The following is a 23,541-nucleotide window of genomic DNA, read 5'->3' as shown; positions in this document are numbered from 1 at the left end:
TAGCTGTAATGCGAGAATAATCCGTAACGAATAATTGCATCTAGATACAAGAGGTGCACCGTGGCTTACTTTCTGTTCAATCGTTATCTGTTGATTAATGCTGTCTCACGACAGGTTGAATATTTCGTACAGTCTTTGCCCCATACTAATCGCTCGTTTGTATGTTTTCATGTTGTTTATCTTCCCACAGATGACTGTATCGAATGCAACGCATGTAACGTTACGAAACGTGGGTTTCAATTTATCCGGTAACTTTACATGCGAAGTAACAGCAGACGCACCGTCGTTCTACACGGGAGTTGCAACAAATGTGTTAACCGTAGTCGGTAAGTAGCTTGTTGTAATTATTTCCGTTTTTCTTCATGATTCACTGTTGTGCTACAAAAAAAGAACTCTGTCGGTTCAATGATGATTGAACCTAGTCTGGGTTGAAGGGTGTTGTAGAGTTACAACATTACCGTCTCGACTATTCCATCTGTTTTTTTTAATGACACTCAGCAACATTGAATATTATGTGTTACATTAGTTGGAATTATCGAACAATAGTTATTAACAATAGTCAATTAAGTACTCGAAAGTAGTTTGTTATCAAATATTCTTTTTGGATAATCCACACAACAAAGTGCAGTTTAATTACCTTAAAACGTTTTTTCGTAATATATCGTCACTGGACTCCGCTCGTAGGAGTTGGAGTTCATCGATTGAACGCAAAAAAACTGCATATTTTCAGTGCTCTCACGTCTTTGACGAATGGAGCATAAAGCAATTGCGTTCTGTATTTGCACTGGGAACCACCAACAGCAGCATATTTACATTACGACTTGAAACGTTCCATTAATTAATTTCTCCCGCGATCGCAGTGTTCCGTCCTGCAAAAGGCGTACCAGCAATACTTCAATTTAAATGACTTGCATCCTGCACGGTTTTGAGTATTCGTTAGTTTCTGTATGAGATGAAATGAAGTTGAACTTCGTATACCTCAGCCATTCGCTACAGCCAGGCCGCTTGAAGTTCGTGTTGTTCTTCCAGTGACAAGATGTTCGTATTAACTGATGTGAAGCATCGTAATGTTTGACACAAAAAAGTATGCGAATGAGTCTCCCGGATTGCATTGAACGATACGCTTGACGATGTCACACCACAATGGAATAAAACTTAGCTGAAAGATATTGGATCCATTTGTTGCCATCTTCCAATTGAGGAACATTTCATTCCATGTGTTTTTAAACTGGTGTCGCTTGCGAAGGTACCTGCAGTGTGGTGGAAGCCATCGCGAAGGGATTTCGGTAGCAACTACTATGCAATGAGAAAAGGGAGTGCAATTTTCCTTACTTAATAAATTGCCTTCGTTTGGTACTGGATTCGTACGCCGCGCTGCTGAGCCATTGGTTGCCTGCAGTGCGAACGATTCAGATCCGAGCGATCAATTCGTTGACGTCAAGAACTAAAGCCGGAACAGGAAGACACATCATTCATGAGATTCGTACTAAAGAAGCACGTACTGTCGTCTGCTCGACCAACTTTGCCGGTTGCCATCATATTTCATCACTAGCTGGGATTTCATCAGGATTGAGCGATGCTTACATTTGCAGTGCCACGGAAGCAACCTTCCAGTGCTGACCGACCAACCGCTTCATCGTAAAATGATTTGATACGTTGACAGCGTCGACGATTCGGGCGGATTCGGTCTTTCATTTTCAATTCATTGCCCACCGCTCGAGCGAAGACAGACTATATAGCTAGTGCTTGGGGTCTGGTCGTCTGTTCGTCGCTCAAATGTGCTGGAAACGGATGCGACAAAAATGTATTTTAAATCGTGTTCGTTAATTTATCAACAGTAGCATAATTTATCATCTAGCGTTGTGCGGTGCCTTCCAATAGTATCATAATTAGTTCGCATTAGGGGATGTATAGTCATGCACGTGCAGATTATGTGAGTAGATATCACTTGTCGCAACAAGATGATGTACATCATTTGTGGGGCAAAACCCAATTTTTGAAACACGGACCTAACAATTTATCAGCTTTTTTACATGAGCTGAGTGGCCTAGCTTAATGTTAAGCTATAGTTTGATATTTTAAGCAATGATTCTTATTCATCAATTAATTCTTATTAAAACGTAATTAACGGAAACTATCAGCGATAAATAGAGAGAGAAGAAGCAAGTACGTAATGCAAAACTTCAGTGTAATTGCAATGCTGCAATATTATTTATTAAAAACAGAGCAACAGTTAATTTGCGTGATAAATTCAAACAATTGCCTTTTTCCGACCGCAGCCGTTGTACTAAAGGCGTTTAGGCGAAAACCCCGAAGTCGAAGATAATAGCAACGTGTATGAACACCAGGTAGTCTCATAGCCCATTTTTTTAACCTAAGTTGAATGTCACTTTTGACAGAATGAGTGAAATCATTGACACATACTCACACGCACATCCTAATGCAACATGGCGACAAAACCAACTACTAAAACACAGAGTAAAAAATAAATATAGACCCGCATGCATGGCTTGGGATGCGTGTGTATGGGTACATGTGTCTCTAGAATAATTCAACCGAAACGGAAACCAGTACGGACGCAAGTATTGATCTATCGGTAAGCTACCAACTACCATTGTCCTACATTGAAGTGTTTTGATTTTCGGTATTAAAGATTAGTTGACGAATATTTAATCTCGGTTTGTTTTCCATTGTAAATTTATGACGGTTTTGTGTTATAGTTCGTTTATCTGATTGTCTAATTATTTGTTCGTTTTTCTAATGTTTTAATTATTTCGAATCGATGCTCAATTTTGCTATTGCACTACGCAGTTCATATGTTTACCTAAAGACATATTTGATTTGTGGTTTAGCATAAATTCTTGCTAATTATTGTACTAAAAATACGATCTTATTGTTACCAACAATTATCACTACTAGTTGAACCTGGTGATGAATCCTGGAGGATTTATGAATCTTTCGAATGTCGACACAGTGAAAACGACGCCCTATTGCAGGTCCATAAGAATAATTCTGATCAAATAAGTTTGTAGCGCAATATACTTTCTACGGATCGCCCTGTTGCACTTTGTCTGCGAATCCCACAGCGTTATCCCGTGTAGTTGAGTCACATCAACCACCGTGGATCCAAATCAAGCACAACCAGCTCATTCGTGGTCAAGTACAACAGAGAAATTAAGTTCCATGGCCTTAAAAATAACTTTATATAACGCTAATTACACAGATAATAAATCAATAAAATTAAAATAAATAAAAAATAAACCATTTTGGGAGAACTTACAACAACATATCTTGTTCACGAACTAATATTTTTGATGAGACGATCAACGGCTACTACAAATGTTCCTGAGCGATTTCAACCGGTTCAACCGTCCTGTAAAAATCTTTTTTAAAAATGGGTTTAGTTGTCAATACATGGGATGAGAGCAATCCTGGGAATAGAAGAATATCATCGCCGGATACGATCTGTCAGTTAAACGTCCACATTTGTTTACTTTTTGTTCTGTATGGGGGTTCCAGATGCTGGTTAAACATAAAACTTAGTGTTGTGCAAAGAATGAAATACACAAACCCAATGTTTACGATCCGCAATTGCGTATCTCAGAGTTTTAGCTTAACTGTTTTTCGTATCTGACGATGGACATATTGTGTGATTTGACATCGAGCGTAATCCAAAGGTGCTGCTAGATACCACAAACCCTATACAACCACAACACAAAGAGTTGTCCTAGAAATGCTATATTACTCGTGAATAGAAGAATTGCATAATTGAAATCATAAAGTGGTATAAACAAAGCAGGTCTTGAATTACTACAGCATAACGCATGCCTACATCTTGTAGTTTTGAATTAGGCCTTCGTTAAAACACACGTCACGCGCTTAATATGGCCGGATTTTTGTTTAATATCGACAACGGATACTTGGAAGGCCTCTGTCGCGGTTTCAAATCCAGCATCTTGAAGCAGTCGGATTATTTGAATTTGGTGCAGTGTGAAACACTCGAAGATTTGAAACTCCAACTGCAAAGCACAGATTATGGCCCATTCCTTGCTAACGAAACTTTCCCACTTACCGTGTCAACGATCGATGAAAGATTGCGAGAAACACTTCTCGTTGAATTCAGACACCTACGTAACCAAGCCGTTCAACCGTTAGCTGAGTTCCTGGACTTTATCACATACAGCTATATGATCGATAACACTATCTTGCTTATTATGGGAACGATGCATGAGCGACCAGTGCCGGATCTAATTGCAAAGTGCAACCCACTCGGTCGTTTTGAACAGCTGGAATCGATCAATATGGCTCTGTCGCCAGACGATCTCTACAATGCGATCCTGATAGATACTCCGATAGCTCCGTTCTTCGTCAACTGTATGTTTGGCCAGAATATGGATGATATGAACATAGAAATTATGCGCAACACGCTCTACAAAGCATACTTAGAGGCATTCTACGATTTCTGCAAACAGATGGGAGGAACAACGGCCAATGTAATGTGCGAAATTTTAGCATTCGAGGCGGATCGCCGTGCAATCAGTGTAACGCTCAATGCACTCGGCACTACCCTACCCAAGGAGTCATACGTTCGTCTTTATCCATGCTGTGGTCATTTGTTTCCGGATGGGTTGACGGCGCTGGGACGTGCGTCCGACTACGAGCAAGTACGATCGATTGCTTCGCGTTACCCCGAATATGGCGCTCTGTTCGAAGCCTCCAATCATCCGGAAGGGCGATTGCTTGAAGAAAAGTTTTTCATATACGAAGCCAAACTGCATGTGCGAAGTTTTTTGCAGCAATTTCATTTTGGTGTATTCTATTCGTATGTAAAGCTAAAAGAGCAAGAGTTTCGTAATATTGTTTGGATAGCTGAGTGTATCGTACAAAACCAGCGCAGTCGCATCGAAAACTATATTTCGTTGTTTTGAAACAGTAGTGCTTTACATAAGTTCGATGCACATACAATTTATAAAAGGAATAAATTTTAATGTAAGTCTTTAAGTCAATTAAAGTGTTCTTTTCCCTGTTTCAATATCCCTGTATTTATGGATCTAAACAAAACGGATTTTGGTGCTTTCTTAGTGCTACATTTTTTGATTTCTTACTTCCGACTAACTCAAATCTGTTTCGATAATTCAGTCTTATTATATTTTTGATCTCGTCGCAAAATATGTTCTCATATGTAATTCTCCTTTGCACGCTATTTGTCCACACAGATTTGCTGTGTATGATAATAATTTGTTTTTCATTGTGTCTCAAAGCTATCATATCTCATACGTACTTTTGTGCATTCTGTTTGGTAGTGCTGTATTACGTAAAATGTACACAAAAACTTTCATTCAATTACGTTGAATTTTGCACTGAAAATGTGGTACAGGAAAACACAAACAATTGACCCAAGCCAGTCCAAAACTGCAGTATATGTCTGCCCCGCTGGTGGTTTCGGAAATGACAGCATTACAGCAGCTGACTTCCGTCCGGTGGTAGAGAATTTTAAATGATGCTATGCATTTCCCGACAACATCATTAAACTTTTTTCTCTGCTTCGTCCGAGTTCATGCAACGCAATTGGGGGGTAGCTGCTATGCCGTTTTTAACTATACGATTTCTGTTTTAACCCATTGCAGCTCAATCTGCATTGTATGATGTCCGTCCCTTGCGTTTTTGTTTTGAGTGGTGCAAAGTTCCTCGGGACACATATCAACAGTCATGCGTTATTTGTGGTCTTTGGTTTCGATTCCCTGTGCATTCGAAAATTTATGAAAGATTGAATGAAACGAACGTAAATGTTGATTCTAGGAACAACTGGTTGAAGCTATAGGAATACAAATATTGTGACAAACAGTTCGATAAACTGACAAACAAACAGACTAGCGAAATGTGTTCCTTCGTGGAGAATTATGATTGAAATAACTGAAAAATGCGACAGCAAAATGGCGAGGTTGATGGTTTTGAATGTGTGCGAGTTGATGGCGAGTAAATGTATGCGTTGAGTAATTCCCATTTCAAAATCATAAACTAAGATCAACGGAGAGTGGAAAAACGGTGTACAGGGCTATACAGAACAGGGGAAAATGGAAAATGTCATCTACACGTGAAAAATGATGTGATAAATGCGTTACGTATTGTACTGCATAAATGATTTGTTAGTGAAGGCTAAAGACATTCTCAGTGGATTCTGTGGTGATTTCGTATGTAAGATTTGAAGTTAGGCCTGTGAAGGTTTTAACGCAGAGCGAAATCACATACATCGCTGCTGGAACAACGGCATCTTATGATATACAATCGTCGCTTGATGGCTGTGGTTCCATGATAAATGATCTTCGCTGTAGGTGGAAATGTGTATGTGGAGTGCAATACATTATCATTTCCTTTCATTCCAATCATTCGCTCGATCTGATCGGTAAAAATTAATCAATTCGAGGACAACGAGTCTCACGAAAATTGCGTGGATAAATTAATCCTTGTTGGTCTATGGACCGTTGTGCTAGATATGCAAGGAATGCATCACGTACACTCTCTTTCATTGGGCTACCGATGCCTGGTATGGGGGAAATTTTGCATTTGTACGTGATACGTTGATCATCCGTTGGAACAAGCGGTATTTTACGCTGCACACATGCTATTTCGATCGGATCGGTTTGTGTTGTACCTTCGTAGGCAGTTGGCACGAGCGTATCCATTGAGGGCGTCGGTAACAATGAACGAGGTTCCACGGTCTCAGTTTGATCGTTTGCATCTTCTGGAGGTTCCCGGACTGGTGGTGGAGCAACCAGGCCCAAAATCATGTTGTCCGATATTTTAGCCTCCAGCAGATTCGCATCTACTTCGATACCGCTTTCTCCGAAGATGCTAAATATCTCTTTCTGGTGCGGTTCGTTCAGATTGCTCTGCAAGGCGTGCTGGAAACTTTCGCTTACAAAAAAGTTATACAGCTCATTAATGTCTTTTACCACCAGTTCACGGCTTTCCGCTTCCTTCAGAAACGACTGAAGCTTCTCGTGATCGGCTGGCGAAATAAATTCCTCGCTAGTGTTAGATTTTTGCTCGAGGAAATTTGCTATTGAGCCGACCGATAGATCACACTCGCCGTCAATGATGGCCTGGTCGATGGAGCAGACAACCTTCGAGAGGATTTCATTCGTAATGAAGGCAGCCGAATGAGAACTAACGCTCATCCTTGCCCGAAGTGTTACCGGGAGTGAGAAGCTAGATTTACGACGCTCTCGTCCGAACGCAGCACCAGGATCCAACTCCAGTGTGTCCTCGTAAATGTTCTCCATCGAGTATGCCGAAACGGAATCGTCTGAGATGGAGGTTGAGCTTTGTTCGACGTAATTGAACGATTTCGTGCGGGAGCAGTCTTGTGAGAACAGATACAACATTAACCACGGTGGTCCCATTTCCTTCAGCAGCTCCTGGCGTTCCTGTTCCTTCAGTTTTCTGTACTCCTCTTCACTGATTGAAACTTTAAGTTCCTCGATTTGTTTGGAGCGTTCTTGAGTTCGTTCCAGAGCAGCCTTCGTCAGATTGCTCTCGCTGACCATCGAAATGACCCCACCTCCCCGAAGTCGCCTCAGCAAGACTATCACACTGTCAAAGTCTGGTGCACGGCGGAGAACTTCCCGTGCATCGGTGTCGTCTCCGAAAAACTTAAAATCAGATTCAAGCCTCGAGGGAACGGCCGACGGTGCCGAAAGTTGATCGTTGTCGCCAATGTTGATGTTGTGGGATAGCGCAGAATGTTGCTGTTCAGGTTCATGCTACAATCAAAAAGTTACACCTATAACAAAAACAAGAATAGGTCAGGTACGGCTACGAACCACTCACCTCTAGCGTGGAACGGTACTTGTCAATAATGGCATTTTTAAATGAAATTGTTGACACAACTTTCGGCAGGGTGGGCGGCATCTGTTCCTCCTCCAGAGCACCGGTATCCTCATCACTTTGGGTGTACACGTTCATGCATGGCCGGTTGAGCGAATGGGAGTTTTTTATATTAGTTCCAGTCGAGTCGAGCATGACTATAAGCGTTCCAGAAAACTATGGCTCTTGTCACTGCAGTAGCAACATAACTTACAGAACTTTCCTTCCGTTCACAAACTTTTGTGTGGAGCCGCAATCCAAATCGGCCACAGCAAGAAAACACTCTCGGAACATCCAGTATGGTATCGACGCAGCTCCTCCCTCCGGATCTTCGGTTAACATTTCACAGATCATTTCTGCGGTTCTCTCAAAGTCCTGGGGATTAGTGTGTGAGAAGGATACGAATCTATAGTACGACAGACGGTGGCAACCCGTGTGAAATGGCGACACTCTCGCTCATGGTTGAGCGTAGATAATTGAGTGTCTTCGGTACCATTAAGGGACCGTCATGGCCGTATCGCCACTTTCATTACCACCGATCGCTACTTACTTTACACAGTTGACCAATGAAAACGGCGACTATCTTCAGCCAGTGTAGTTGGGACCAACTCAACATCCGAAGCAGTGACAGAACATTTAATAAGTCTTCCTTGTTCGTTATGTTGTTGGATAAGGTAGAATTGTACCCACGGATGAGAGAGAGTTCAGTCCCGATGGAGAATAGATTGTGTTGGTCGCAAAAAAGAACAATTAGAAAAAATATTCTGCGCAACAAAACCGAACCAAATGGGTGTTCTACATGCTAATATAAGAACCATGTTTATAAACAATGAATACACAACGCACGTGTATTTGTGGCTGTGTGTGTGTGTGTGATTCATTGTTGTTTCAGATGCTTACAAAATGACCAATAAAACAACGTTTCTTACTTCCGGAAGACATAAACCTTCCCACTTCTCCAAAAGGATCCTCTTGTGCACGTAATAACCTTTACCAAGCTGCCAGAAGTTCTCCACGACACGGGACCGGGCGCCGGTAAACATTGGTCCATAGTATTTCAGAACGAGCCAAAGGGAAGCACACAGCAAATAGAGTCCGCAATGTAGAGCATAGAAGAGAATGAAAAAAAGAGATAATGTGAGAATCTAGTCTAAGATGATAGGAACTACAAACAACGGAGGAGTTGGGAATGGTTTGCGAATGGAAAGTAAGCGCTTTTGCATTTTGTTTGCACAATGGAAGATGTCCTTGAGCACAGGACCGAGTGTGCAATGTAAATCGTTGTAGCATAAATGTAATGAATTTGTAGTAGTACCAGTTTTTGCGGTTTAAAAACACAAGTGCCACAAAAGTGCTGTCCCAAATGCTCGGACGTATGCAACTAGAGAGAACGCAGAATGAAAAAAAAAATCTTGTATATTTACTTGGGGTGAGTATATAAAAACTTAATCATGCATTTAATTCATAGCATAGTATGACACTCTATGTACGATACTAACGTAGTGTGCATTCCGGCACCAAGGTAGAGCACACTATACAGAACAGGGGCATTAAACAAGCACGTGGCCAGACACTGTACTGTACATCCTGTACAGTAAAGAGCACGATTAATTTAAGCAGCGTTGTTAGGGAACCGTTTCTTCGATTAGGAGCTATGTTGCGACAAGTTTTTAAGATTGGAAACGATAAGGTGAGTAATAATGAATTACCAACATCGTTAACCACAGAGACAAATTTGGAAACTTGTTTTGAAACGTATTCGACGGAACTGTAACCAAAGCATACCTTGGGAAAAAGCGCATAAATTATAAGCTGAAGCATTCTTCTTTAGTTTACATTAAACATTCAAGTACCACATGTGAAAGAAATCGTACTAATTGTTCTCAAAGAAACTAGGCTGTTTAAAGTCGATATTTACCTGATCAATCAGTACTCGAACAATTCCGTTGGTAAGCTTCCCATGTCGCTCGGGCGGTTCGTAACGTGATTTTACCGGAGGTTGAACGCTGAGCGCCAAACATCGGAAATATGCGGCCGACCATCGTAATAAATCAAATGGCTGCGTTCGGATGACCGCTGGAGGAATACAAGCAGACAAAAATGTATAATGACGGTACACTCGCTTGTTTCATTGTGTGCGATGAAATCCACACTAGTTATGCAAACCTTTGGCATATTGCTTGAGCGTAATATGGAAATTTTCTGGTATTACAATCTGTTCCGGGCAGTAGATTTCTTGAAATAGCAGCATTTCGAATGTACAAAAGCAAACAGCTCTGAACCACCAAACACCTCTACCATCGACTGACGACAATTGTCCTTTTGTATTTTGTTCCACGCACTTGCGCCATTGCCTACTTCAAACGACCCACCAGTTTGTTATGTACCGAAAATAAACTCCCGTTGCTACGGGTTACGGCATTCATACATCACTCTTCTAAAGCACTGTAGTAAAGTGTTCTCTGGCTAGGTTTTGACGTTTCCTTTTTTGTTTGGTATCTCGTTGTTTCTCCTTGCAGAATTACCTCACTCACCGCCAACCTTGTGGACGGAACACACCAAATACGACCCTGGTGATATATTACGAGCCAACTGTTCTACCCCACCATCGAAGCCCGGAGCCACGATAACGTTTTTACTGAACAGCATGACGGTAAGTACAGTACGATTCAACCACATTTACGGGTATTTAGGATGCTTTCACTTGGGAGAATTCGGTTCATTTAACGCCAAACGAAGGCGCAACGTTTATTCATGCAAGGTCTATTAATATCATAGCCTAATATCATTTTAGTTGATTGATTTTGGTTCGCTTTTGAGGCGATCTTATGGAAGTGGAATTGAAATGTCGTCAACCTGCTAATCAATGCAATGTAAATAACTACATACATTTACTTAAATTGATTGATTTCATGTTTATCAACAAAATAATTAAAACGTACAACAGTGAGGATTATGCAACATTTTAATGATCGGTCCTCATTCTAAGACAATATTTTACACATGCGTTTCATATTTTCATACAAAAAAGAAATCAATAAACCGAATTCAGATTGACAAGGGAGATTCAGTTTAAAAGCAACACGTTAGACATTCCACGAAACACGAATTTGTTGGAGGTTCAAGTTTTTGATTCTTCTTCCAAAAATTCTTCTTTATGCTGAACTAAGCCTTTCGTCGATCGATCTTTGTCGAAAAGTCGATCAAATAGTTTTGGAATATATAAAATAATCATTATAAATGTTTGGACAATACACAATATCCAGCATGAAAGAAATAAGCAGCATGACTTATGGGATGCTATTAACAATAGTTTTTGCTTGCAAGAAAATGACTCACCTGGTTTTACAACCGTTACAACTGTTTATAACCAAAATCAAAGGTCTGGCGACTAATTATCCTATCGTACCTTCGTACAGACCTTCGTAGCTAGTTGAAGATGCTGATGAAGATGTTAGATCAGTGACGCCGACATTGGATTGAGATAGTCAAATTATCTTTTCGAAATATTTCTAACTAAAACAAATATGTTTTTCACCAAATATTTAACATAGATGTGCCAGAGATGACATAGATTTCCACCTGCAAACAGGTTTCTTCTTCACTCACTGCACCCGAATGTCAATCCCCAGGCAAAGTCCATTGAACGCTCGCGTATCTCAATTGAAAGAAGTCTCATTCTATTTTCTTTTTTTCTAATGTGCTTACAACTAAAACGGACTTTCTTTGAATAGTTGACAGTTATCAAAAGTTAAAAGCTCGTCCTCCCAACCGGCACAACAACCTCAAGAGGTCTAGGCCTCCCATTTCTGACTTACTTTGATTTAATTTATCCGTAGTTAAATAGTCAGTCCCGCGGACGAGAGATCAGTCCGGATGGGATTTTGTCCCGGTCCTACCATGTGAAGACCGGTGCCGCTACCAAATATACCACCGGACCGACCCAAAAGTTAGAAGCTACGGTTTCTTATGAACGCTGAACACAATTTTTAAACCTCAGATGCAGAACTCTTAAGGACAATTTTTGCGGCAAACTGTTACACTACTGGATTCCTTTGTACAACAAAGAGTTCCCGTGAGGGGTTGTTATGTATGTCCCTTCCTCTAACTACCCTGCGTGAAGATGAATAAAAGAAATTTGCAAAATGATATCTTCAGGAGCCTCCATAAGGTCTTATTTTGTACAAAACAGAAGTGCAGAATATAGATGTAAAAAGAAATAACTTTTAAAATTTAAGTGGTTCTTAAATGAACAATAGCGACGGAAGGCTTTCATTAATCATAAATCTAAAGTCGTTAGATTTTGAAACCGGTCAATGAATATTAGCTAAAGTAACATGATCGTCAATCCTTGAGAGTATAAGCGTATGCTTCATTGTGCAGTTATTTTATTTAACTACACCAATCGCTCACAATAGCCATAACAAGAATAACTATTGTTAACCACCAATTAAGTTTAGAACAATTTCTGGATGTTGTGACAAAAGTAGCAAGAGAAGTAATTTAGACATTCAACCAACATTATGTTTCCGTTTTGGCTCAATCGCTAGTAGCTTAGAATGTTATACTATTTGATCTAAGAATTATGTTTGTACAACACACAAACACTTTTAAAAAATCCCACAATCTATAGAGTTCCGGAACACGTTGCTTAAAATGATTGTAGGGATTGAAGAGGCCAAAAGTAAACATAACCTTCGTCAATTTACATCGCACACTTGCCATTACTATTCAGCACGCGTGTGTAATCTTTTACATACACGGCATTTGTAGTTGGTGTGATGGGATTACCAACACAAGATCGTCCCGAAATCATTTACTCCCCTGCAGGTGAAATCAGAACAAGCGCAAAGGAACTTGAAGCAGAAAAATCCTATTAAGCTCTATTTGCACTCAACAAATCGTTCCTCCTAATTCTATTTCCTCTGATATACGGTCTAAACCTTGCTTATTTTTGCCCTTACACCAACAAAACTCCTCCTGTCGTTTCACTATCCCACTGGTATGTTCGTATTATCTATTGAATCTGTTTGTATATCTACTTCGTCTCTCATCCCGCTTGTTAAATTTCTATTGTACCAACACACACACGTCCAACATAAACTTGCATTTCACAAATGGACAAGCGATGTGAATGGGTACATGGTTTCAGGTGTCCTGAGATTTTAACATATGACAAAGCACACCGAATGAACATTCAAATAGATAGAAGATCAATATTTACGGATATGCTACAGTTTCTCCATTATTTTGCTTGTTTTTCTATTAACAGTGTACATCTAGATCTTGATAGTGTTTAGGAGTGTGTTGCTGAGCACTAAGACCAGCATACGGTTTGGTGTTGAGAAGTTTGAGTTTGTGTTAGTAAAAGAGAGCATATATTTGAACCTTGAACATGAATTATCACTTTCGAACGCATACATAACTACAGAAATTCATCATAACGCACCACAACGGATGATGTCTGAACGGATTGAAGAAGAGCAATTGATAAAAATAAGAATTCAGGTTTGATAAGAAAAGACGATTCCGAAGGGGTAGTGTCATCGTATTGAGTGTTTGATTGAAATAACGTTTATTTAAGACGAGATTGGAATTTATTTCCATCGATGGATTCTTCATTCATCTCACTGTTGCTTTCCTGTGAGCTAGATAAAAAAGGAGGCATTAATCCTTTCGTTCTGCGCTGGATAGGACGATGGAATTCCTTCGATTTCTAATGATGATGACATGATGGTCCTATGAAATGTCTTTTCAATCAGATGAAACAACAACACCGTACGCAAACATCTAAAAACTTAACACATAAATGCTATAACAACGATAACAACATGGGAGTCCTAGTCCACTGCACATTGAGAATCCCCGAGCACTCCCTGAGTAACTGTAACGGTATAGTTCGGTTCTAGAACTGCTGATACCGCGCCGGACCGGACGGTGGACCATAGGATGGCGATGGTGGACCGTACTGCTTGTGGGGTTCCTTTTCGCCCTCCTTGTACTTGATGAAGTACACCTCGGGTTTGTTGGGTTCGGTCGTTTCTTGCACCGGAATTTCCACCGGAACGGGATCTTCCGGTTTCTTGACCAGCACGTATACGAGGGTCTTGTGTTCGTCCTGCGGCTGCGGCGGAATCACCTGCTTGATCGGTGCTGGCGGTGCTGGCGCCTTGATGAAGATGATTTTGTAATGTTTCTTAGCAATGGGTGCCTCCAGGACGGGACTTTTTATGATTTCGGTTGGTTCCTCCGGTGGAACGTGCACATAAACGTTCTTGGTGATCAGTTTGGGCGGTGGACCATATTCACGAGCCGGTGGACCGTACACGGCAGGCGGTGGTGGACCATACTCTTCTGCTGGTGGACCATACTCTGGTTTAGGTGCCCCATATTCGTACTGCGGTAGTTGTTGTTGTTTCGCCGGCACAACAATGCGTGCACGGGGCGGTTCCGGTTCTGGACGAGCTAGCGTGCACACGATGCAGGCATACAGAATCTGGAACAAGAAGGCAGGATTTATAAACAAATGAAACAAAACAGCCATACAATGGTACAATTGTTCTTAATTCACAATGAACTGTATTTGTTTTCAATTATCACTCTATACTCGTATGTCAGCTACTGTTTTATTTTATAATTAATATTTAAAAGTAGTGTTGTAACTAATTTACCAGCGTTTATCGCACGCTGAAACATGTTGATTACGTTACAGTTCAATCCATTGGAAGAAATGCATGTCCCCGGTTGTCGCACATGATGTGATAAAATAAACTAATATTTAAACGCACATGCGTCAAAGGAAGCATTTATCGGAAACAAAATCCTACAGATCCGGTCTAAGGTAGATAAATGTGTTCATCAACCTAAATTGGAGTTTCTAACGCACCCCCCGCTAAGCCAGTATCTTCCACCCCCAAACGCTTTGCTTTCGTTTATCCACAACGTTTGACCAAGGATGCACGTGATGCCAATGAATTTTATACAGTTTCCCGTACATTAAAACACCTGTCAGTTTCGGTTCGGACGGTGAGGTTGTACATGAAACACAACCCCCCAACCCAATGCTGTGGTGCGGCTGGAAGCGGATCGGGAGTTTACGTTGGTTCGTGCCATCGTTCCAAACCTGGTTCAGAAAATGGTATTACGTGGAAGTCGAAAAATTTCGCTCGTGAATAATGTCATCGAAATTTTCTCTATGTTGTTTGTTGTCGACTACGGGCGACTGGGTTTTGATTTTAGCGAATTGAACACGGTACGGTGCGTGGTACAGAAACCGCTGGAAAGCTTCTGCGTCTGCTATCAGCGCATCATGTGACGGCTTATTGTTAGCCTCGGCAACATTCGATTAAAAAGCGCTGTAGATGTTATGGGGACGGTAAAGTCACTGGTTCTATCATCGAACACCATCGCTCCGTAGCCGACACTGTGTGGCATCGATAAGCGCACCCAATTAATGCACGGCGTCCCGGGCAAAGGCGTACACGTTGCGTCAAATGCATTTCGCCGTCGGACCGCGGACCACCGGATGGACCATGTTTGGTGTGTTTTCACTTCCCGCTCACTTGGGCTTGACCGCAGGCATGGGGTTTTGCCGTATGACAAAAACGCATTGTAAAATCGTTTCGCATTATTGCAACTCTGTCCAACCACTGTTTGTGCCTGTTTTGAAATGCACGGTACACGGCACACGGTACTTTTATTTCTGTTGCAACGACGGTGACATTGAGGTATAGTAGATATTACGCTACCTTCGTTATGGTTCCGCCAACGTGTCGGATTAATTTATTCGTGTGGTGTTAAAAGGCAAAGGACGTTGCGTGGCGTTTCACTTCCATTTCGTGGATTTAAAATTGCATTCAGATTAGTTAACTTACCGAAACATGAATAAATTTGTTGAAAACGCAAATTGGCTAAACATATTTTGGCTAGCCCATAATTATAATAAGCTTCTATAATAATTAATCAATGTTAAATTTATATATACAGATTAATTGCAGCGTGGAAGTGAATAATATAGTAGTTATTATATTACTGTGAAAATCGACATTCAACAGTTGTTTTCATTTGTAATGATACTATTTTTTGCTTCAGTAGATATTGACTTGAAAGTATTTGGAACTGAAGTTTCACTGGGGAAAAAGCAAACATGGCAGGAATCGATTTAAAATGTGCTTACAGGCATGTTGTTGCGTTTAGTATGTACACTAAAATAAGCAAGTGAAATACAACACAGTGGAAATTCACATGGTTGAATAATAGTAATGAATATGAACATAACAATGTAGAAAAGGGTTAGGCATAATTAAAATTGAAACATCAATGCGAGAACGGAAAAGCATTAACGACAAAGGTGGGACGTAAATAATGCTTACCACCCCCTGGAGTTCGTGGAAAACAGACTAAGAGCATTGAGAACCTTGATGCGGTCGAATGAAACCGATCGAAACGAAAAAGTGAAGCATGAAACACATTTATCGATCCATTGTTCCCGGTACTAGGTTTTTCTAATACGACCAGCACCTTACTCGTGCTTTGGATTTGAATGTTCAATCCGGTGTTGTGTGCTAACGTCCTTTCGTGTTTCGACTAATCAGTGAATGTAACAAAATTGTCACTTTCAATCGAGTGACTTTTGGGATAAGAAGCTTTGAAAACCCTTCGGCGCGAATGCGGTACGGTGCGGGAGATGAAAATAAAATTCATGGAACAATCTTGAAACAGTTCGGAGAAGATCAATCCCTTCAATTGAAATGATGGGTCCCTTGGGAGGGAGATGGAAATGAAAGGTCCACAGGAAATTTCGCTCCGGTGCTCAAAAAGCTTTCTGGAAAACCGGCCGCTCTTCGTTCTTCGTGGGTTATCTGAAAAAAAAGAGTCGAAATCTAGCTAATGCAAAGTGTCCCGGGAACGAGGAAGCAATGGTTCCTCTGCTCCAGGTGGTGGACGGGAACAAGAAAAATCACCGGAAGTTTGCATCCGCCCTCGGTGCAAATTTTTTCGTGATCGTTTTTCCAACCATTGCGTCTTCTCGAGTCTTACCGGTAAATCGTTCGCCCTGTTGTATGTCGATATTTATTTAAATGTCGGTGTATAAGAAAAATGGGTTTCTTTCCGGCACGATTGATAGGAGGCGTCCGGGGGGAGCTTGCGCCCAGGGGGTCTTGGTGTGCCTGCGTTCTTCGGTGCTTCCGGGGCGGGCGCGTTAATCCGCCAAACTCTCCGGCAGGTCCAATTGATTGGCTTGTCCACCACTACACCACCCTGCGAGGGATTCTCCGCTCGCGTGTCACATCTTCAGTGACAAGAATCAGAGAAACGTAACAGAGAGCGAACACAAGCGAGCAGTTAAAGGTTTTGCCGAGTGCGCGGTAAACGTGAATGGTGGGAAAAATGGTTTTCCAAAATGAAATTTATTACCCGTGCCATATCACCGCGAAATGGGTGTCTTTCATTGTCTGCTGGTGGGCAAAAGGGAGGAAATCGGGTGACTGCCACCGAGACGGACAGGCCCGAGCGCCAGCACAATCCAGCTACCGGCAAGACAAATGGCAAGAGATGAACTTGAAGATGAGGGAAAAAATTCGTGGAAAAAACTTTACCTACATCCTTTCCCGTTGCAGGCTGATCGAAAGCAAAGTGTAACGCAAGGATCAAGATCTGGGGGCTGGCGGCAAGTAAGCAGCAGAACGGAAGAGAAGACAAAATTAATACTCCCCAAGACCAAGTCCCTGAGTGCTGGGCAAAAGTCGTAAGAAAAACCTGAGAAGCCACGGGCACCGTCAACAATAAAAGTGTGGAGTACTTTACTCGTGCAAAGTTTCCCAGCGCAAAAAAGCAGTGGTCGAGGTGAAATAAATATGTAGTAAACAGTCCCAACATCGCTGAAACCGGCAGCGTACATTGCAGGTTCGTTCGTTTTATCTCCGCTTTCCGATGAGGGCGGTGGTTTGTTTCGTACTTTCCACCTCATGATGGTGTGAACAATGCTCGCAAAGTGTACGGCTTCACTCTCCAAGTCGGATTGCTGTGCGCTATAAGCTAGATCAACCGCTTGGTTTAATTTGTGCTATTGATTCTTCTTGATTCGTGTACACACCCTCCGATACGGAGTACAAATTTCGGTGTACCGGCTCAGCATCAACACGCAAACAGCTAAATAATCGTCAAGCGCTCAACCGTTTTATTTATACAATCTTCTCTCGGTTCCCGGAGCATTCAAGCGGTGTGGAACGAACTGACCACAATCATGTCACTTTCATCCGGTCTATTGCATCTGAGCAGGAGCTTTTTCCCCCCCTCCCCGTCCCACGTTCCGAATCTCGCTTTGTAGTTTTTTTTGTCCTTCCGAACTTGGTAGAAAAATGCTGGCAGCAGGGATGTCCTCTGGTGGTGAAAATGTGTGAAGGCGTGAAATTTTAATGACATCTCCGGCTCGACCAAACACCGCCCGTCGTTTGGACACGCTTGGTTGAATTGGTTACCGAGCCGTGCGCTTATAATTGTCCTTCCGCCACTGTCGGTGACAAACATTGGACATTCGTATCCTACCGTTACCGTACCGATGTTGGTGATGCCATTTTCACTTTCCCACGTGAGCTGACCGTGCTAGGTGCTATGTTACGTGAGCTCGTATGAAACTGTTACGAGGAATGAGTCGTTTGTTTCGTTTTGCTTTTTGTCAGATTTTTATGGTCCAACTTGGTGGGTGTCTGTACCGGAAATATCGATATTTCCGAGCGCCCGAAATCTCGCGAACTCTGTGGGTACGTGTTGTTGACTTAGGATCTCATTCGCTTCTACTTTCTCAAAACAGTTTCGTCGATGGGATCGTTGAAATCGTTATAGTAAAACAAGATGACACGAGACGACCCTTCCTATCGCGTCGATCGTTTTAATCAAGTTTTGCTGAGCTACATTTAATGATGATTGAAAAAAGCGCTTCAAGTCTGTGACCCGAGCTGGCGGGAACGCATCGATATCAAAATGTGCTTAGATGACCATTTTTTTTTGTGTGTGCTACATATCGACCAAAAAAGAAATGCAAAATGTCACCAAAGTCAAATGATGATAGGTTTTTTTTTTTCGTCCGTGTGCAGTACCTGAACCCTTCGTGCTAAGAAAAAATGCGCACCAACGATTCCTTTGCTACAAGGGCAGGATTTCGCCTGAGAAAGTGAACTTTTTCCTCAATATCTTTTTTTTTGCATTCATGTTACATAGTGTTTGTTCCATTTTGTTCCTTCGCGTCATGATTGCGGTTGCAATCAAAAGTTGATGAGTCAAACGGAAGCTCGTTCGGGGGTTGATAAGCATGGATTCGATCGCTTCGAGGTTTGCATCAGTGTTGGGGAGAAAGTGCTTTTCTTTGCATTACTAATGATGTGCAATAGAAGTTGCAGGCGTGTTGTAGTTGAGGCGAATGACGATTATCACTTTTATCAAGAGCATTCGCTAATGAGTGCGAGCGTGCTATTAGTGCATCCAATTAAAAAAAACATTTTTCTAATGTAATTAACAACGATCTTGTAAGCGATTCGTATATGATTTGGTGGACCTATAGAAATACATGCCACTGTACAGAAGTTTTGTGATGAGAAGAAGTAAATGTTCTATATTGCTTTAAAACAAGGCATTGATCTTTATCTCTAATTGCATACTACTTTTATCAGTAGTTTTGTTATGCTTCTTTTAGTGCTTTATAAGCTTTCTCTCTCTTTCTCTCTCTATTTCTCTCTTTCTGGTTTGCGGTAGAAAAACACCGAGTCACATTGTGAAGATTCGTATAAAACATATGGTTTGGCGGAACCACAAATGGATTTCCGATTGCATGATTTATTCATCTTGCAGCCCCGTTACGACAGGGTATGGCGTTCAGGGTTTTGCCATCTCACAGCCGCCATGTATAAAAACGCTCCTCCAAATGGATGGTGCTGCTTGACAGTTGAACATACTCCGCTTTCGTTGGTGGCACCGAAATGTCTTTTGAATCGATAAGTAATGGACAAAATGAGACAAGCAACCGGAAAACTGTCTTCTCGGTGCGGTGCAATGTTCGCTTATAATGACCCGTTTGCATGCAGCGTGTATGGTAGGGTTTGATAGTATATGGTAAACAGCGCATGGTTAGACAGCGCCAGCCTTGTGCCAGTTTCGGGTCCGAGTGACAACTAAATTTGGTCGCCAAAAAATGTGCAACGAAACGGCTACTAAACTCTCTCGCGTGTGTTGTTCGAGCCGCCGGGGTGTGTGCATTTTGTTCACACATCATGGTAATAATATTTACATACAAAAGGCATTGACGCTAGCGGTTGAGCACTACTGCGGCGTACGTCGCGTTGGGAAACGTGGCGTGCTGCAGGGCTAGCCCATCGACCCAAAGATCAACCGGAGATGGTTGGTACATCAATCACCGTGCCCGCAGGCAGTCCGCACTGATCCCCAGCTACGATGCATGCAACCGCAAATGACGATGACGTCAGCGGCGACAGCCCGTTACTCATCTATATGAAAATGATCCGATTTAAACGATTACCCATCCCCCCAAACCGTATTGTGGACGGGTGCGCTTTTCCGAAGCGATTTCCATTTCGGTCCGATTGGATCACAGTGTGTCGTCCAGCGTCTGACAAATACCCTGCCATACACCCTGCCTTGCGTGTGTGTGTGTGTGTGTTTGTATGTGGCCGCTATTTTCGTTCTCGATCGACGGGCGGACGAGGTTTCTCATCAAAACGCATCATGCTGATATCCTTTTTATACGTACATATTCGCATATCAGAACGGGAGCTTGAAGTATCATGTTGCCGTGATGATGTTTTTCGATAAACACGAGATTCCCGACCGTTGCGTGGTTTTGGCAGGTTTTTGAAGCAAATAAGAGTAGGAAGCAGATGGGTGGGTGATGGAGGGGGTCGAGAGCCTCGCTCTAAATGACCAAACACCGTTAGCATTTGCTGACGATTCGTCGATGTGTCGTCAGAGGGTTGCGAACGGAGCAAACAGAATTAGAAATTGATTCCGTGCTATTCCGTTTGTTGATTGTTTTTCTAGCTTTGGTTTCGATTTTATTTCGTTTGGGTTCCGTTTGCTTGTTTGTTTATGTACTCGTTTAGCGTCCCATACGCGTGCGATCTGATCTTGCTGTGTTATTTCTTTGCGGGAGAGAAAAGTACATTAATTGCGGTACTTTAATATATATAAGCTCGATTCGCTTGGGCATACAACAGCTCACAAAAGTCTTTATACGTATTCGTTTGAACCTGTTTTCCTACAGACACACAGAGACACAGGTTTGGTGAAGTTGTATAAAAGCGGATATTTGTCATCGTTTTATCGCAACTCAAGCGAGATGGCGCCTAAAAGATGCAATATCGCAATGATGCTGGCAATACATGTTGCCGGGCAGTAAAAATTGCATTTTACTTTCAGGAAATATGCTCGAATCGATCGGTTTCATACTAGTTTTACAACCATTAATTTAATTGATATTGCCGTCATCAAATACGTTTCCGCATGATTGAGGGCATTTTTCCCCATCTAGATCTCGATGTTACCGGGCACTCGATACGGTGGAATATAAAATCTCTATTAATTTTATTTTCAGCAAAAAATAATCCTTTTAGGTCATAAAATTTCATGGTCTATAAAAAAAATCAGGGGTCCATGTTCCGGCAGTGAATATGATTAGTCGCTTTACCGATTTTCATCGCGCGTTTGCATTCCTGGCATAAAAGAACTTCTGTTGGCCAGAGTTTATCGAATGGTAGTAGATTTAGCACTTGTATCGTGTTTTTTTTGTGGCTGTTCTAGAACCGACAATACTTTCTCTATTTATTATACTTAAAAATTAGTTTGCTAGCATTATTTAAGGTTTAATTTGGAAACTTATTAACAAAAAAAAAAAACTGAAGCTAAATAAGCGTTAAAAAAGTTTAAAAAAGGTAAAAGGTTGCTACAAAAACTCATTGAAATCACACACACGAACGTAGCGGCCGTAACTACACAAACAAAACAATAAAATGACCAATATACGAACGCCTCAGAAGTGCACTGCTAGCATGCTGGGGTGTTCCGGAACATGTTTCGTCTATATTTCACTGTTTTGTTTTTTCATTTGTGGGTAAGGAATATTGTTAGCCCGTACTCGCTGTCAATTTTTCACTTTTGGTTGCTCTAATTTATTAATGGCGTGGTTTGGTTCCACGGTTTGTGTGTTTGTTAATGTTCTGCTCTTTTATTTCTGTGCGCGTTCTGTGTACCATTCGTGAAAACTTCTATTGGTGTGTTGTTGAAACGTGATCCTACATAACGAGGAAAAAACACAGCTTCACGCTTCTCTGCCCAAAGCTCCGGTGCGTCGGCGATGCTCGAGAAACCGGGCACAAATTAAGTCATGAAAGGAACGAAACTGGAGCTCGGTACGCATTGAGAGTACGCCCAACCGGTAGAGTATTATATGGCACTCGAAAATCAAATCGCTTTAACACGATGACGGTGGTAGCACCGTTAAGGGGGGGGCGAGGGCAGGAATAAATAACGTTCCGGAAGCAAACATCAACAAAACTCACCAGAAAGGATTTCATCATTTTACAAATTTGTCGACTTTTTCTATCGCTGCGAGAAACTTCTATCCAAATTGTCACAATGTGTTCGAATGTGTCCGCACTGACCCGGTCGGGGTTTGGGTTTTCAGTCGCACACGCACAGGTACGAACGCGCCGAACTAGCAACACACGGTCGAGATATATCCGTCACTCGGTCCGACAAAAATCCGGGCAATGACTGAAATTCGTTCGAAGCAATTTGCTTTTATATCGAAAATAAACGCGTGGTGCGATTTTTGTGCTTTGAATATGCACACCTTTACGTGGACCAAGGGGGTTAAAACAAATGGCGATCCATTGCGATGCAAATAGGATGCTTGTATTTAGTGACAGTTGGAGGGGGAGGTATGAGAGATCATCCCTCTTTTCTCCTCCCACCGGCCAAGCCTAACCAGTGCCAGGATTTAAAAGAAGCCGCATGCGAAATGGTGGTGAAGTGAAATTGAAATAAATTACTCACTTATTCGGCCAGGTTCGATTGTGTCGTGTGCGTGCGATGAAAGCCCTGAAAGTGAGCGCGCTGATTCGTGTTCAGTTTCGGTGCGACAAATTTGTTCGACGTGACGTTCGGTCTGCATGGATGGTTGGTAGTTGCCGAACAGTTTCAAATGTGATCGGGATGTTAAGTGTTGGCATGGTCGGGAAGTAGTGGCTGTCGATGAAGCGCGTGCCGACCCCGGTAAGACCAATCGGGACAGCGAAAGTGGTTCCACTTTTTTAGTGCATTCTGCATCAGACTGCTAGAAGAGAGCAGCAAGAGCAGCTGAACTTGACCTTTATTAGCGCCTTTTGATACATTGGACGACGCATTCGTAATGTTACGGTTTATAATGCCAGTATGCATGCTATGTATATGATTGCATAATTGTAGTAATGGCCACTCACATTGACTAAAGTGTTACGTTTGATTTAGTATTGTGTGGTATGATTTTCATGTATGATATAATCCAATTTCATTAAAAGCTACGAGCAATCTTGCTAAATCTTGAGTAGCACAAAGCACAGGATGTTAAACATGATTCTCGTCATTTTGATTCATTTCTCGCCAATCTATTATTTTCCAAGGCCCCCT

General features: G+C 41.8%; 4 protein-coding genes across 4 annotated transcripts in view; 2 read left to right on the top strand and 2 right to left on the bottom strand.

The window, feature by feature from the left end:
* LOC128718124 (uncharacterized) overlaps positions 1-23,541 on the top strand; it is a 99,623-nt gene that overhangs the window by 27,440 nt on the left and 48,642 nt on the right. Inside the window, 2 exon segments of the mRNA XM_053811798.1 lie at positions 191-326; positions 10,386-10,519. Of these exon segments, the coding sequence (XP_053667773.1) occupies positions 191-326; positions 10,386-10,519 (270 nt within the window).
* Positions 3,885-4,928, top strand: LOC128719958 (V-type proton ATPase subunit d 1-like). Its single transcript, XM_053813601.1, has one exon. The coding sequence runs from the start codon at positions 3,885-3,887 to the stop codon at positions 4,926-4,928; it is 1,044 nt and encodes a 347-aa protein (XP_053669576.1).
* On the bottom strand, positions 6,411-10,117 carry LOC128719956 (uncharacterized). Its single transcript, XM_053813599.1, has 7 exons — positions 10,033-10,117; positions 9,785-9,942; positions 8,796-8,864; positions 8,417-8,515; positions 8,081-8,241; positions 7,831-7,945; positions 6,411-7,763 (listed from the first exon to the last, which is right to left on the bottom strand). Exons 1-7 carry the CDS (start codon positions 10,115-10,117, stop codon positions 6,411-6,413), a joined length of 2,040 nt encoding a protein of 679 aa, XP_053669574.1.
* Positions 13,772-22,448, bottom strand: LOC128719959 (uncharacterized). Its single transcript, XM_053813602.1, has 2 exons — positions 22,434-22,448; positions 13,772-14,362 (listed from the first exon to the last, which is right to left on the bottom strand). The coding sequence occupies exons 1-2, from the start codon at positions 22,446-22,448 to the stop codon at positions 13,772-13,774; spliced, it is 606 nt and encodes a 201-aa protein (XP_053669577.1).

Source organism: Anopheles marshallii, chromosome 2 (genome assembly GCF_943734725.1).
Source record: "Anopheles marshallii chromosome 2, idAnoMarsDA_429_01, whole genome shotgun sequence".
Lineage (NCBI taxonomy): Eukaryota > Metazoa > Arthropoda > Insecta > Diptera > Culicidae > Anopheles > Anopheles marshallii.
This window is presented reverse-complemented; position numbering and strand designations above follow the sequence as displayed.

Bases quoted from the DNA above. Each gene is read 5' to 3' on its own strand.
- LOC128719958 (XM_053813601.1), top strand. From the start codon at position 3,885: ATGGCCGGATTTTTGTTTAATATCGACAACGGATACTTGGAAGGCCTC.
- LOC128719956 (XM_053813599.1), bottom strand. From the start codon at position 10,117: ATGCTGCTATTTCAAGAAATCTACTGCCCGGAACAGATTGTAATACCA. The intron at 8,865-9,784 runs GTAAATATCGAC...AACTTCTGGCAG, and splicing joins TTCGAGTACTGATTGATCAG to CTTGGTAAAGGTTATTACGT. The intron at 7,764-7,830 runs GTGAGTGGTTCG...TTTTGATTGTAG, and splicing joins AGTACCGTTCCACGCTAGAG to CATGAACCTGAACAGCAACA.